The following is a 13,813-nucleotide window of genomic DNA, read 5'->3' on the forward strand; positions in this document are numbered from 1 at the left end:
CCAATGTTAGCTCCAGTTGTTCTTCTCTAGCATTCCGCTTTTTTCGTGTATTTATAGGGAATAATATTTCCACTGAGCCTTCACTTGGATAAGCTAAACAAGACAGGCTCCTCCAGACCCCTCTGTCCCACACCAGGCTTGCTGTTTCCCACGTTGTCCTAACCCTTTCCTGAAATGTAAATCTAAATCTAGTTGCAGGTGAGCTGCAGTCACTGCCAAAGCTTCCTGATCTTTTCTGAAAATACCTGACGCCTTACACAGGCTAGTCAGGCACGTTACACCTGTGACTTGTATCCCAAATAATTCCCAACTGGTGAAGTTTCTGGTTGTGGCATAGATTTTTATTAATTCTAAAGTATGCGATCTTTTCTTGGGTCCTTCAGTTTGTTTAGGAGTATTTGGAAAGTATTTTGCAAACTTCTTGTGAAGCGCTCTGAGCGTGATAGCATCTGTTTTCATAATTTATTATTTTGTTTGGGGGAAAGCAGGCTTATTTGTTGAATTTTGGAGTTCAGTGATCTTGGATTTAAAATAAAATTGTACTAATCAATCATTTGTATCACGTTCAAGTATATCTCGCACACCGTTTACAAACGTAACTTATTTACTGGGTTTAAAGAGCAGAATAAGTTTTACTAATCCCTTTCAGAGACTTCCTGTTAAGTGTATTAATTGCTTGAAGATACAGACTGATACTTTTAAAAAAATCTTGTTTTTAAAGGTGCAGAGCAAAGAGCAGATACATACCTTGAAGGAAAAGACCAACTGGGAGGTTGGTTTCAATCCTCTCTATTAACTAGTGTGGCAGCAAGGAAAAAAGCACCATATAAGTAAGTGAATGGATTGCAAACACATTGCTAGTTCATTTATTAAATATTGGGCTTTTGATAGTGTGGCAGTAAAGTGTTTAAACAACAGAAATCAAGCCATTATTAGGTATATGATTCGTGTTCTTACATTTTCAGTATAAAGTTTTTCTCAGGTTAGATTGTAATGGATTTATTAATTAATAGATGTTTGTTTCTCAGTCACTCAGGTATGTTGTATTACACTGTCAGATACAGGTCTGTTCTTTTGCTGTTCATCTCTCTCACTCCCGTAACCGACGGGATTATTACGGGAGGCACAGCATGAAAACCTCTTAAGATCATTGACTTGTGAATTGAATGGTAGGCTGTAAGGAATTCAGAATCACTCTGTGCGTGTCTTACACTGGAGCTGTGACATCCTATTTGTCCCCTAGAAGACGAAAAGCATAGAGAATGGTAATGCGGGTCAGTTGGAAGAGGTTGTGTGATTCGGGGAAATGTATTAGCTTAAAGAGTAAATGCTGCTTTAGTCTTTAATTCATCTGAAATACATATGCCTTGGATATCTGCAAACAATCTGTTGCTCACATGGCAAAATTAAACTATGAAAATAAAGGTGTATGCACTATTTGGGTGGTAGTGCAGCATATTCCTGGTTGGTTGAACTTGGCAGATGAAGCCTCAGACTTACCAAAATACAGGATTTTTGTATGTTTTGATCTATGAACATCCTTAATGGAAATGTATTCTTCACATAGATTTTTTTTTTTTTTTCCTGGGATTTTGTTTTCACTGAATTTTTTTCTTCAGGACTCTGGTAGTTCATGGATTTACTCTTGGTGAGAAAGGGGAGAAGATGTCTAAATCTATTGGCAATGTGGTTGACCCTGATGTAGTGATCAATGGAGGCGAAGTAAGTCAAACTCTTGAGTTTCTAAGAATCGCTAGTTAAAATTTTTCATTACCAGATTCTGTAGCTGCCTCGTGGCATGTTTTTCCTTAAGCAGCTGACTTGTAGCAGAACACTGTAATGGTTTTCTAAAGACTTTGGCTACACTGCAATTTCATTTGGCTGGAATAAAAACCTTGAGTTGTTTTGCTTTGGCTGTAGTGCCTAAAAAAACCATCCCACAACCTTTGTTCTGAGCAAAGAGAAAAGAAAATGCATTATATAGGTGTGGAATGGTTATTTTTAACTTGGGAATCTTGTTGATGAAATGATGGGGGGGTTAAAAAAAAACAAATTAAAAAATTAACCTTTGCTTTCAAATTGACTGAAACCTGCAAGCTGGGCGTAGCAGTACAGCAGCCAGAACAGGGATTGCACCCCAGCAATCTGCTCTCAGCCTGGGCTGTTTATTGGCTCTGGGAACTTGTTTCATTCGGGGGGGGGGGGGTGCACTGCAGGTGATGCTCCGAGTTTTTTCCCTCCCCAGTCCTGCTGTTGCTCTTTCTGAGACTGCTAAGCAGATTTTGCAGCGCTGTAGACAAAAGAATCAATCCTCACCAAGACTTGCTTATCTGATTCAGTAACACATGCAAGAGTCTCTATTCTTTCAAAATGGAGAGAAGCCGTTTTCAGAGTTGAAAACAGGGTGGAAAACAGTCTGAAGGGGGAAAAAATTGTAGTTTTAGATATTAACATTGCTATTTTAATGTTAAGCATTCAAAGGATTCAAGGCTGTAAGATGAGTTTATCTCAACTTACCCAAGTTCTAGCATTGCCTGTACGCAGACTGCTGCGAGTATATATTGTAGCCCTGGCTTAACAGTAAATCTTGCTAAAAGAGGGCGAAGGCCTCCAAATACAGCGACCTTCCAGGCGCGCGCTCACAGGTACGTTCGTGGCACTGACGGCGGGGAATTGCTCTGCTCGCCGTGCTGCAGGACCCCCAGCCGTCTCACTCGTGTGCCTTTCTGTCTCTACTTAGGATCACACCAAGGATCCTCCGTACGGTGCTGACGTTCTGCGCTGGTGGGTGGCAGAATCGAATGTTTTTACTGAGGTGTTGATTGGGCCCGTTGTACTTAATGCTGCAAGAGATGATATCAACAAGGTGAGAGCCAAATACGCCAACCCTCGTCATTCTAATCACAGGTCCTCTTTGTATTCGGGTTTGTGTTGGCTGAGTAGAATTCATTGCGAAGCTTTTCAGTCTTTAGACTAAAGAAAGCTTTTCCAAACTTAATTTAGGTAGGTTCTACTGCTTTTTACATCTGTGGATCAAACAGTAAAGTGCACTAAGGAAAAGTAGATTTTGCAGCATGCTTCGGTAATAGCCAGTCTTCTCTTTACTTTTCCAGAGGTCCCTTTGGTGTATGTTCTTCATGATGCTTTTGTAACTATTCAAACAATCAGTTTGAAAAACAGCCAACTTTTTAGTATTCAAACAATCCTCTCAGCTGACACCAGGACAGTCATTATAGAATATTACCATTTTGTGTTTCATCTAAAGTGCAGACCATTAAGGTTTAACTTTTCTGGTTTGTTCCTAGCTTCGGAATACACTACGCTTCATGCTGGGAAACGTGGCTGGCTTCAATCCAGAAACCGATTCCATCCCCGCTTCAGAGATGTACATCGTTGATCAATACATGCTGCATTTATTGCAAGATTATGGCAGCAAGGTAGGGGTAACATATTTAGATGAATATATGTGTAATGTTTTTCATTGGTTATACCCCCTAAGGAAAATTCTTTAAGTATATGAGTAAAATGTATGTGTCAAATAGGCAAATCATGACCACAAAGGTTTCTTTGATGCAATGTGCACTCCTTAAACCCATTTCAACTTTTGAGAGGAAAGCTTTGTTTTCAACATTCTTAACTTGGTTTTGACACCAACCAGTTTTTCTCATTCCCCTCCTGCCCAAGGCCTCAGGTTAGAAGTCTTTAGAAATAGTTAGAATAGGATATAAAAAAAACCCAAAAACCTCGTAGAGCTTTCGGAACCTGCTGTAGTCTAAAACTTAGTCATTTCTGTTACTCAGAACCGTTCTGCTGAATGGGTATAATTTCTGGGGTTCCCCCATCTTCTCCCCTCAAATTTGAATTGAAATTATTTCCTTGTCCTAATTGTTAACTGAATTAACTCTTCCCCCAACAACATTTTAAAGAAAAGATTCTCCCAGACTTTGTGTCACTCATTACAGTTTCTGTAAGTTCAGGTTCATCAGGGGTTGTCACTGTATGCCACGTGATGGAAACTGATACAGCGTCCTTATCTCTCTCTGCTCCCTCTCCCAGGTTACAGAAGCATACAAAGAATATGATTATAGCAAAGTTGTTCGATTATTGCAAGCATTCTGTTCCAGAAACTTGTCTAACTTTTATTTCAGCATAATCAAAGACAGGTAAGTCTGTTCCTGCTGCCTTTAAAAGGGAAAAAAACAAGTTAGTGTGAAATGAAGGTAATAACACTCCAGGTGAATGTTGAGTGAATACAGGTATCTCTGAGAACATTTCAGAGTTGTGTGTTGTGCTTTAGTGCACTGAAGCACAAGGTGAAAGCTCCGCTGCTTTCAGCCGAGTATTTTTGTCACCACGGTGCTTCTGTATTCTGCCCACTAGGGGTACTGAAGGTAATCATGTGTATCCATTTAAAACTAGGTAAAGTTTTGAAGATAGATTCGTGAGTCTGTATTTCTACCTAGAAGTGTGTGCCTCTGGGTGTGGGGAGGTAGGGGGAAGGGCTTTTAGTATTTATCTGGGAAACCCAAGGTCTTTTACTGGACTAAAAAACAGGTAAAGAATCCTAAGGATGTGACTGCTACCTTGGTAAATTTTGAAGGGGCTGTTTCATGGAGGTTATACCGATCCTTAGTTTCCAGAATGCAATAAATGGGAGAGAAAAAAGCACTAATGCTAAATTGTGTAGATGAACCAGAACAGGTTAACAGAGCTGCAGGCTCAGCTCCCTGAGAAAAGATCCTCTTCTATACAGGTGAAGCAAATTAACATGCCACATACAAAATCTCCTATGACATGTAAACAGCCTGTGGTACCTACACTGCTGTGCTTGCCGGGGAAGGGCAACTAGGAAAAGCTTTCCATAGAAAGGCAAGCTAGGTCAGGCTTCAGTAGTTTCAACAGCAGTCCTGAAAGCGTGGCTCTTCAGCAAGAACAGTAACGTGAACGTAGAGATGCTTTCCAGCTTTCATCTCTGTCTTGCAGGCTCTATTGCGAAGAAGAAAAAGATCCTAAGCGTCGTTCGTGTCAAACTGTGCTAGCAGAGGCTTTAGACATAGTAGTCCGATCCTTTGCACCAATTCTTCCTCACTTGGCAGAGGAGGTTTTCCAGCACCTCCCTTATAAGAAAGGTAGAGCATTGTGTAATTTCAATGGACGACTTCTAGTGCACTGTTTAATTGCATAGTTAAAAGGAATGCAAATACAGAGACATGCCATTCTTTTATTCATTTAATAAACAGTTGAATAATAAGACACTAAATTAAAATTTCCTTTGTTTGCTTTCCTTTCCAGACTCAGAGGGTGTGTTTCGTACTGGCTGGATTAATGCAAGCTCAGCATGGAAGAAGCCTGGTATTGAGGAAGCAATAGAAGGTGCATGTGCAATGAGAGACTCTTTCCTTGGGTCCATCTCTGGCAAGAATGCTTTGGAATATGAAGTTGTCATTGTAATTGAGCCTGGATTGCTCTTTGAATTAATGGAGGTAAAAGATGTGACTAAGAATAGTGTTGTCTGTGCAAAAATCACTAATTTCTGTAAACTTTCTTCTCCTTTGTGCTTGCCAGAAAGTCACAGACTAGTTGAGATTGTGTAGCCCAAGGCCCTTGCTCAGGCAGGGTCAAGCTAGAGCAGGCTGCCCAGGATTGTGTCCAGTTGGGATAGAGTTTTCAACTCCCCAACCTCTCCACAGGCCACCACTGCCAGTGTTTGATGACCCTCACAGTAAAAAAAAAAAAAAAAAAAAAAGTGCGTTTATGTTTTCTTGGAATTTCCTTTTTTAAATTTGTTGCCTCTTGTCCTGTCAGCACTGGGCAGCACTGAAAGCACCTGGCTCCATCATCTTTACCCCTTCCCACCAGGTGTTTATATACATTAATAAGATCCCCCTGAGCCTGCTCTTCTCTGGGTTGAGCAGTCCCACCTCTGAGAGATGCATACAAGAGATGCTCCAGTGCCTTCATCATCTTTATGCCCTTTGCTGGACTTACACTGTAAGTTCACATCTCTTTTACTGGGGAGCTCACAACTGGACCCAGCACTGCAGCTGTGTCTCACCAGGGCTGAGGAAGACTCACCTCCTTCAGCCTCCTGGCAGCACCCTAATGCTGCTGGGCACCTCTGCTGTGAGAGCATATTGCTGGCTCACAGTTCGCTGCTTGTCCACCAGGACCCCTTCTCTGCTACGCTGCCAGTCACCCCCAGTGTGTACTGGTGCCTGGGCTGTTCCTCCCCCAGGGGCAGGACTGTGCGTTTCCCTTTACTGAACTCCACAAGACTGCTGCTTGCCTGTTTCTCCATGCTGTTGAAGTCACACTGAACAGTGCAGCTGTGTGGGTATCAGCCACTCCTCTGAGCACTGCATCATCAACAAACTTGCATCACCCAGGTTATTAATTAATATGCTAAACAGTCCCAGCCTCTATACTGACCCCTGAGCTGCACTGCTGGGGCCTGGCCTCTCTGAAAGCACGTGTTCCAGTGCCACGGGCAGTGCTCTTCCAAAGTAATCAGCTTTCTTGACGTGAGGGTGAAAGTAACTTGACAATTCCTGCATGGGAACCTTGGACACTGCAGTTCAAGTCAAGGCTGTACTCTTACTCCTGGCAGGAGTAAGCAAATTAGACTCTTGGTTCAGATCACCCACTCTGATTAGGAACTGCTGTTTCAGCATCTGTTTTAAAGAAGGGAGCATCTTATAGCTTGCAGTGGTAGACCTCAGTTTTGATGCTGGATTTGATTTAAACATAATTATACACATGCATGTATTTAGGCACACACATGTGTGTAAACAAACTTGTGCTCTCTTTGTGACAAGGCTATGACAGCTGTTGCAATCACATACACAGTAATTCTACCCTTGCTTTAACATCTATGAGGAGAATGCTGAGGAACAAAACCAGGTTGCAAGTCTGAAACTTAACTCTCTTCCCTAGGCACTGCAGGCTGAAGAAACTTCAAGTGTTTCACAGCTGAATGAAATAATGATGGCTTCCCAGACAACTCTGCTGAGTGAGCTGCCTAAAGAGACACCTGCAGATGCAAACATCACCAAAGGAACCTTTCTGATTAACTTGGAAGGTAAGAGAACTATTCAGGGCAGGCTACTGTGCTAACAGCTGGTTCTTTTCTGCACTATACCATACACTGCTGTTCACCTGTGGAGTCAAGTATGTGACCTACAGCACCTTAGTAATACTGCTTTCTTTAACAGGTGGCGATATCCACGAAGAATCTTCATATAAAGTTATAGCCCTCCCCATTGCCAAAGCCAAATGCCCTCGCTGCAGGAGGTACACTTCCCCTTCCGCAACCACTCCCTGCCCACGGTGCCTGACAGTCATTGCTGGGAAAGCGGGCAGGTGAAGAAGAAATGCCTGTGCACAAGCTGCTCCAGAGTCCTGAAGTATAAAAAGCAGTGGCTTTTACGGTGGCCTGTAGAACCAGATGCTTAAGCCCCAACCTGAGCAGATTATCATGTGTTTTGGGAGGAAACTTATGTATATATACCTAATTGTGTATAACACTTTTCAGCTTAATAAAGAGTGGTTCAAAATAACTGCCTGATTTACTTGTTTTTAGCAACCTGTGTTCTTTCAAAGTTCACTTCCCTTTAAGTGAAACTCCCCAGTAAAAGAGCTATTGGAACCTCAGAGAACCAGTCCTCTCTACACTGGAGTGCCTGTTCCTCTTGCAAAGCAGAAAAGAAGAAAAGGTGGTGACCACCATTCCCTAAGAAGAAGGAAAAGGCACAATGAAACCTCAAGTTTTATTTAATCAATTTACACAAATCCACAGCAAATTAGACACAAAATAGCGCTATGTACAGAGTATTACTTACAATACATTACAGATTTGATTGGTGTAGTGTGTCAGCTCTGATGTGATACTCAGTTACAGTAAAATCCTTTACACAGCTGTACCAGGATACAGGAATGTAATGCAACTAAGAAACAGTTTTGGTTTTCCTTGTGTTCCATGATGACCAAATCTCTAGTGTATGCATTTCTGCAGAAGTTGAAGTGCTGTCAGGCAAGGTGGTACAGTCACCTGTACAATCTTCCATCTTTCCCCTACAGCTGTTTTAACCTCAGTTATAGAAATCGGTATGGAGGTACCTAAAATGTAGACCAGGGCTGGCCACTTACTATTCTTGACTCTGTGTAGGAAGTCAAACGTAGCATCAAAACTTCTCAAGAAGCCTTCAGCAGCTACATTGAAGTGCAGGGGTTAGGACCTGGGGATGCTGAACAGGTGAAGGAGGCTGGGTAGAAGCAGCCACCTATGTAACATTATTTTTAGGGGAAGTCTAACCCTTAGATGACAGCAGCAGGTGCTTCAGAAAGATAAGACCAAATTCTGTCTCCAGCAAGGCAGAATACTATGAATGTTTCTTAAATATAATGCAAGAGGAACTGGTTACAAGATGGAGCTAGTAATTTCAGCTGACTTCAAGACAAAAACAGTTTACACCAATTTTGTTTTTCTCTCCTGGCTTCCTTTAGGTAGAAAGCAAATGGTACTAACTGATGTAAGAGAATCATGTTTAATACCGCTCCAATAGTGAAGATACTCACTATGTGATTCCCTGTAGGTACCATAAATAAAAGTGATTTTTTTAAGGCTAAAGTCTGCAGTACTACAGCTCTTCAGTGAAGTTGGGTCAACTATTTAAGCAGGTTTTGACTACAAGTTAACATGTGCAGAGATTTATAGCATACTACCTCTTCTACAGTGATAAGATGGAACAATCTTACAGCAAGACATCCCTTGACCTACTTAAACTCAGCAGAGCTTAATAATAAAGGAGAAAGATGTAAATCCAGCTTTAGCTGAAGCCCATACCCTGGAAACAAGAGTGGGAGATCTGGATGAGTGGGTATTTGTGTCTGGAGAAGCAGATTCTCCTTCCCAAGCTGTTCCTCAGTGTGGGCTGTTCTCCCTTTGCATAAGGCCCCAGCACGTTTCATCCTATGTCTGGTACAGTCATCACTGTCATGTACCATGCAGTTACAGGGCGTGAGCCCGACACCCGCTCTAGCTTCTGAGAAAGCAGGTCTGGCTTTACACGGTAACTTCAGAGACTGAAGTTTTTCCTCAGGTGTAATTCTACAGCTTGTTTTGAAAAACAAATTGTACATGGAACATTGAAACCGCAGCTGCCAGCATGAAATACAGAAGTTCACAAGATGTGATTTTGTAAATAGACTAAACCTGCTGTCAAATATATCCAATTTAGACTACTGCAAAAAGCGCTCAAGTCAGAAGTAAATAACAAAGCATTTCAGATACTGACAAGTGTACTAGAAACTAAACATCTTTGTACTAGTGCAGAATTGAAAATATACTCCAATTTAAAATTACCTTCTGAAATTCTGGGATGGAGAGCACTGTTCTTGTCGTTGTTTAACAAGAGCCACAGGGAAGTTTCTTTCTGCCAAGTTCAGCCTCATTGTGTAAAATGATGCGTTACACCACTCCATGGCAGAACTGTGCTAACCAAGGCTGTCATGACGAGATGGCTTCCACAGCCTCTATCAGGTTCAAGGCCAGGCTATACTGCCCATGATTCTCCGGTAAGTGCTCTATGACTTTGTTGACTAGTTTAGCTGTTGTTGCAATCGGCACTTCTACATTTTGCAGTTCCTGGGGGTCCTATGTAAGGGAACAAACACAGCATTAGAGTAATTTTACAGATGATCATCTGCATGTAAGCCCTCCTGAACTTGTCTAAAACAGATTACTGAGGTTTAACAACTCAATTAAGCTGATGCTTTGACCCATGAAACTGCTTTACCCTTCACGAAACAGAACCATCACGAGTAAAAATAAGAACAAATTCCTGTTTCTGTTAGTAAGAAAGGGCCGTTCAGATGTAATCTCTGTCTTGGTGAGCAGAAGCTTCTGAAAAAAAAACCAACCCAAACGAACCTGTTTTCCCAAATTGAGCTTAACTTACCATAGCTTTGAGCCAAGTACATAGTGTTGGAGGAAGCCTAGCGAGGAGTTCCATACCCTCCTTTGTCTGCGTATGAAGTAAAGCGAAGGCCAGTCTCTGTCCAGCCAGTATGAGCAGCTGTGATGCAAGCACTTCTTTGTCAGTCACCTGAAGAAAGGCCTGAAAACAGAAAAATGTCAGTAACTAGAAACCATCTCCGCATGACACAGCTCACTCACACCTCCTCACTGGAGGCTTGAAAAGCTGTATCAAAAGAAGCTTCTCGATACTGAAAGGACAAACAGTTTTCAGACTGCTTGTGTTACCTGTTACTGTAATAAAGCACGTTATTTAAAGTTTCAAACAGCAGAAGAGTAAACAAAGGCAGAGAATTACACTGTACTACACACAGTGATTAGCACAACCACGAGATCTGTTCTATAGTTCAGCAACATATTCCTAACTTCCATATAATCTCATTTGCTTTTCCCCTCAAGAAAGCGAAGGATTTTCTTGTCCAAGGACTAGTAAACTTTTCCTAAAAGAAGACATTACAGGCAAAAAAAAAAAAAAAAAAAAAGATTCCCAAAACTATTTAATATAGTAAGGTAACAAAGGTGGTACTGGTTTACACCAGTAGTATAACTCCCTATCAATTTTCCACTACTTGCTGTATGCAGATTCTTGTTGGGAAGAAGGAAAAATGAGGGTAATTACTGGTCTTGAAAAAGTACTTTTCCAGCCTCTGACTTTTTCAGCCTGGGGATTTTTTGAGCCTGATAATCCTTGCCAATACCCTTCCAGGCATCTTAACTAAGTGAAAAACTAATTTTAGCAAAATATCTGACATAACGATTTTAAATCCAGACAGCATTAAAAGCTGTTATTACCTCTTCACCGAGATGATCCATCCCGTAACTATAGAGTTCACAGACATAATGCCTTTTGACCACGTCCTCAGAGATCTGAAGATACTGAGCCAGGTCCACAGCCAAAGTTGGCCAATTCTTCCCTTTTTCAAAAGGAAACAATTCCTCTTCAGAGACGTCTTTAGCCTCTTGTGATGAACACAGTGTTTGAACTGCTGCACTCACAACTTTGACCAAGAACTTGGAAGCAAAAATTGCAGGTTACGTCAGTATTATTTGAAATTTTAGAATTTTAAGAACTTTCAGTACAAAACTTGTATCTACCTGTTGTCGTATGGATAACACATTTGGATCCATATCCCCACTAGGTAGCAGCTGAATTGAAGTAAGGTCTTTGAAAAATGCATTTTTGCCCTAAAATTGAGAACCAAAGACAAGCCTCAGAGATACAGGGGAATACAAATAATCCATTTTGATCCAATACTAAGAAGCCTACTTATTTTTTACATTTAATTTGTACCGCATCTTCTATTTCTTTTTGAGGACAAAAATTCATATTGTAAGTTAAAGCCAAAGAACAAAACCAACTTTTGTTCATGCAATCATAACATGTCAAGGATTTGCTTTCAAACTTAAAAGTACCTGCCTGCTAAATTAGGTAGCTGATACACTACCAGCTGGAGCTGAAGTCTGGATATTTTTCCTGGTCTCTGGCTCTAGACCAACATACCAAGCATAATACGTAAGGAAGAAATCCAGACTAGCTGATACAAAAATACATTGCATCTATTACCTACTGATATCCTTGACACCGCTTAATTTTAAGGTCTCTTGAACTACAGATTAATCAAATTTCAGGTAAACCCCTGAACAATGGCACATGGTAGCCCTTTTTTCAGCCCATCATGCTCCAGCAGTGATATACTCAACACCAAGCATCTCTGGCAGTTCTGCTCCGTACTAACACAAGGAGTAGGGAAACTGGTACAAAAAAACCTGCGTATATTAAGAGATAGTGATGAATGTGTAGGTCTAGATAGTAGTAGGTAGGACAATGCTTTCCACTAACAGATAAGCAAAACAGAACGGCAGAAGAACAACGGAACTTATCTATGATAAAATGCTAAAACCAGACCCAACTGCTTCATCAGAGCTTGCACACAGACAAGAACCCATGGCAAAAGGAGAGTAGTATTCTGCATTTACAAAGTTCCAGTAAATCATTAAGAAATCTGTGCTGTATTACAGGACTAGACCATTTTCCCCCCAGCAGGAATTAAATGACAGTCTACACCAGTACATTGTGTTAAAGGTTTTTTTAGAATTGTACCGTAGCAAAGCTAGGAGAAGGAAAGCTCAATTTGTGGTACCTGCTCTGTATCAGGATCAAGCTCTGATTGGAGATATCCTGCATTTTAAATGCAGTGACTTTTTTTAGTAGTTTACATGCATTAAATGACAAGCTGTTTATTCTCTTTGAGATGCTCAGAATTCTGGAATAATCATCAGCAATAATGGATACAACAGTGACACTAACATAACATTTCTGACCTTAAATATTTATATTTTCTCTGATCTGGCACTTCTCAAAGCAACTAGAAAAACCTGTCATCCAGTGTTCTTACCATGCAGCATTTTCAGGTCAGCTAATTATTAAGGAGCTGATTTTCATGCAGCTGAGGTCACTATAAATCTTTTATTCACAAGGAAAAGCACCAAGTTTGGGTCTCAGCCTGAATTCTGGTGACAACTTCATTAATACACAACAGTGGACTAAATGTCTTTTGTAAAATGATGCATGAAATGTTGAAAGAGTGAAACTAGCATATATTATAGATATCAAGAAGAAGGATGCTTTCAAAAGACATACCTTGCTATCAAAGAGCGAAAGAGGCTTCACACTCTTCAGACAAAACCTCATGATGGCATACAAGATAGTACATAATACAAACTGGTGTTCAACAAGCGGGTAGTGAATGCGTTTCTGCTCAAGGGCTAGTTCTACTATCGATACCGGTCCTTCTACCGACACCCAAGCATCTTCGGTATCTAACACAGGAGCCTGCATTTCATCGCTACTAACATCAGCCTGCCAGAGCAACACAGAAAAGTGGTCACATACAAAATGGCACCTATATTGGCCTTCTATGCAAAAGCCATGGCTTTAATCACAAGTTCTCTGCAGTGAAATTAAAAAGAAAATTGCATATTGTCTAGAAGTTCATTAATATTTGTCTGAACAGTACAGAAATTACTATAACTGTGTTCTTTAAAATTAAATTTGAATTAGTTAGTTCCTTACTTTCTACACGAAAAATAAAAATTTACCTCTAGCAATGCTTGCAGGAGATCTGAACAGCAGCCAAGAAAAGCTGTCATTGCTGTGTCACCCATACCTACATCCTGTTAACAAACACTGGGATTTAAATTGTTTCAGTTGGAATCAAAACAGGCTTTTATTAGTTCTATATGTTTGAGAAGGCAGTTGTTGACATAAAACACCTTGTTAAGCTCAGTTTATTAAGCTATTGTATTTAAAGGTAAACAAATACTCACTGAAATACAACAAAGAATTGGAAATAATGGGAAAAATAGGAATAAAGCTAAACGTAGCCATTTACAAAACTGTCTCTCTAAAGAAGACTGAATTCCTCAAGTAATCACATCTAGTAAATCTCATTTAATGAGCATATCACTTGTCTTCCAGTAATTTTTAACTAATGAAATTACACATGAAAAATAACAGTAGTTCATCATGTTATAGTCTCAAGTGTACCTTCTATAACATTCAAAGTTATACTACGGTTCTAATTTGATTTGTCAGATAAAGATTAATTTATTTTTCTTAAAATTCATAACATTTCTTAAAATTCATAACATTTTCTCTAGGAAAAAACTCTCTGCATTTTGAGTTTTTCTGAAACTTTCAAGAATAAATCACCAACTGGTATTGAAATTAAGGCATTTTTATGTATTTCTTCCCATTTAGACAAAAGTAGTATTACTTGC

At 40.3% G+C, this 13,813-nt stretch overlaps 2 protein-coding genes across 5 annotated transcripts in view; one reads left to right on the forward strand and one right to left on the reverse strand.

Moving 5' to 3' along the window:
- Positions 1–7,556, forward strand: part of IARS2 (isoleucyl-tRNA synthetase 2, mitochondrial) — a 28,911-nt gene extending 21,355 nt beyond the window's left edge. Inside the window, exons 15-23 of the mRNA XM_075749292.1 lie at positions 722–830; positions 1,620–1,722; positions 2,741–2,866; positions 3,306–3,437; positions 4,057–4,163; positions 4,984–5,129; positions 5,293–5,483; positions 6,934–7,078; positions 7,212–7,556. Of these exons, the coding sequence (XP_075605407.1) occupies positions 722–830; positions 1,620–1,722; positions 2,741–2,866; positions 3,306–3,437; positions 4,057–4,163; positions 4,984–5,129; positions 5,293–5,483; positions 6,934–7,078; positions 7,212–7,363 (1,211 nt within the window). The 3' untranslated portion in view covers positions 7,364–7,556. The remainder of the gene's footprint in view (positions 1–721; positions 831–1,619; positions 1,723–2,740; positions 2,867–3,305; positions 3,438–4,056; positions 4,164–4,983; positions 5,130–5,292; positions 5,484–6,933; positions 7,079–7,211) is intronic.
- Positions 7,557–7,752: 196 nt separating this feature from the next.
- Positions 7,753–13,813, reverse strand: part of RAB3GAP2 (RAB3 GTPase activating non-catalytic protein subunit 2) — a 52,727-nt gene continuing 46,666 nt past the window's right edge. For all 4 annotated transcript variants that reach the window (XM_075749289.1, XM_075749290.1, XM_075749288.1 and 1 more), the window contains exons 30-35: positions 13,133–13,207; positions 12,675–12,893; positions 11,129–11,218; positions 10,826–11,044; positions 9,957–10,115; positions 7,753–9,652 (exon numbers count right to left, since the gene is read on the reverse strand). In XM_075749289.1, coding sequence (XP_075605404.1) covers positions 9,506–9,652; positions 9,957–10,115; positions 10,826–11,044; positions 11,129–11,218; positions 12,675–12,893; positions 13,133–13,207 — 909 coding nt within the window. In that variant the 3' untranslated portion in view covers positions 7,753–9,505. The remainder of the gene's footprint in view (positions 9,653–9,956; positions 10,116–10,825; positions 11,045–11,128; positions 11,219–12,674; positions 12,894–13,132; positions 13,208–13,813) is intronic.

Source organism: Balearica regulorum, chromosome 3, assembly GCF_011004875.1.
Source record: "Balearica regulorum gibbericeps isolate bBalReg1 chromosome 3, bBalReg1.pri, whole genome shotgun sequence".
Taxonomy (NCBI): domain Eukaryota; kingdom Metazoa; phylum Chordata; class Aves; order Gruiformes; family Gruidae; genus Balearica; species Balearica regulorum.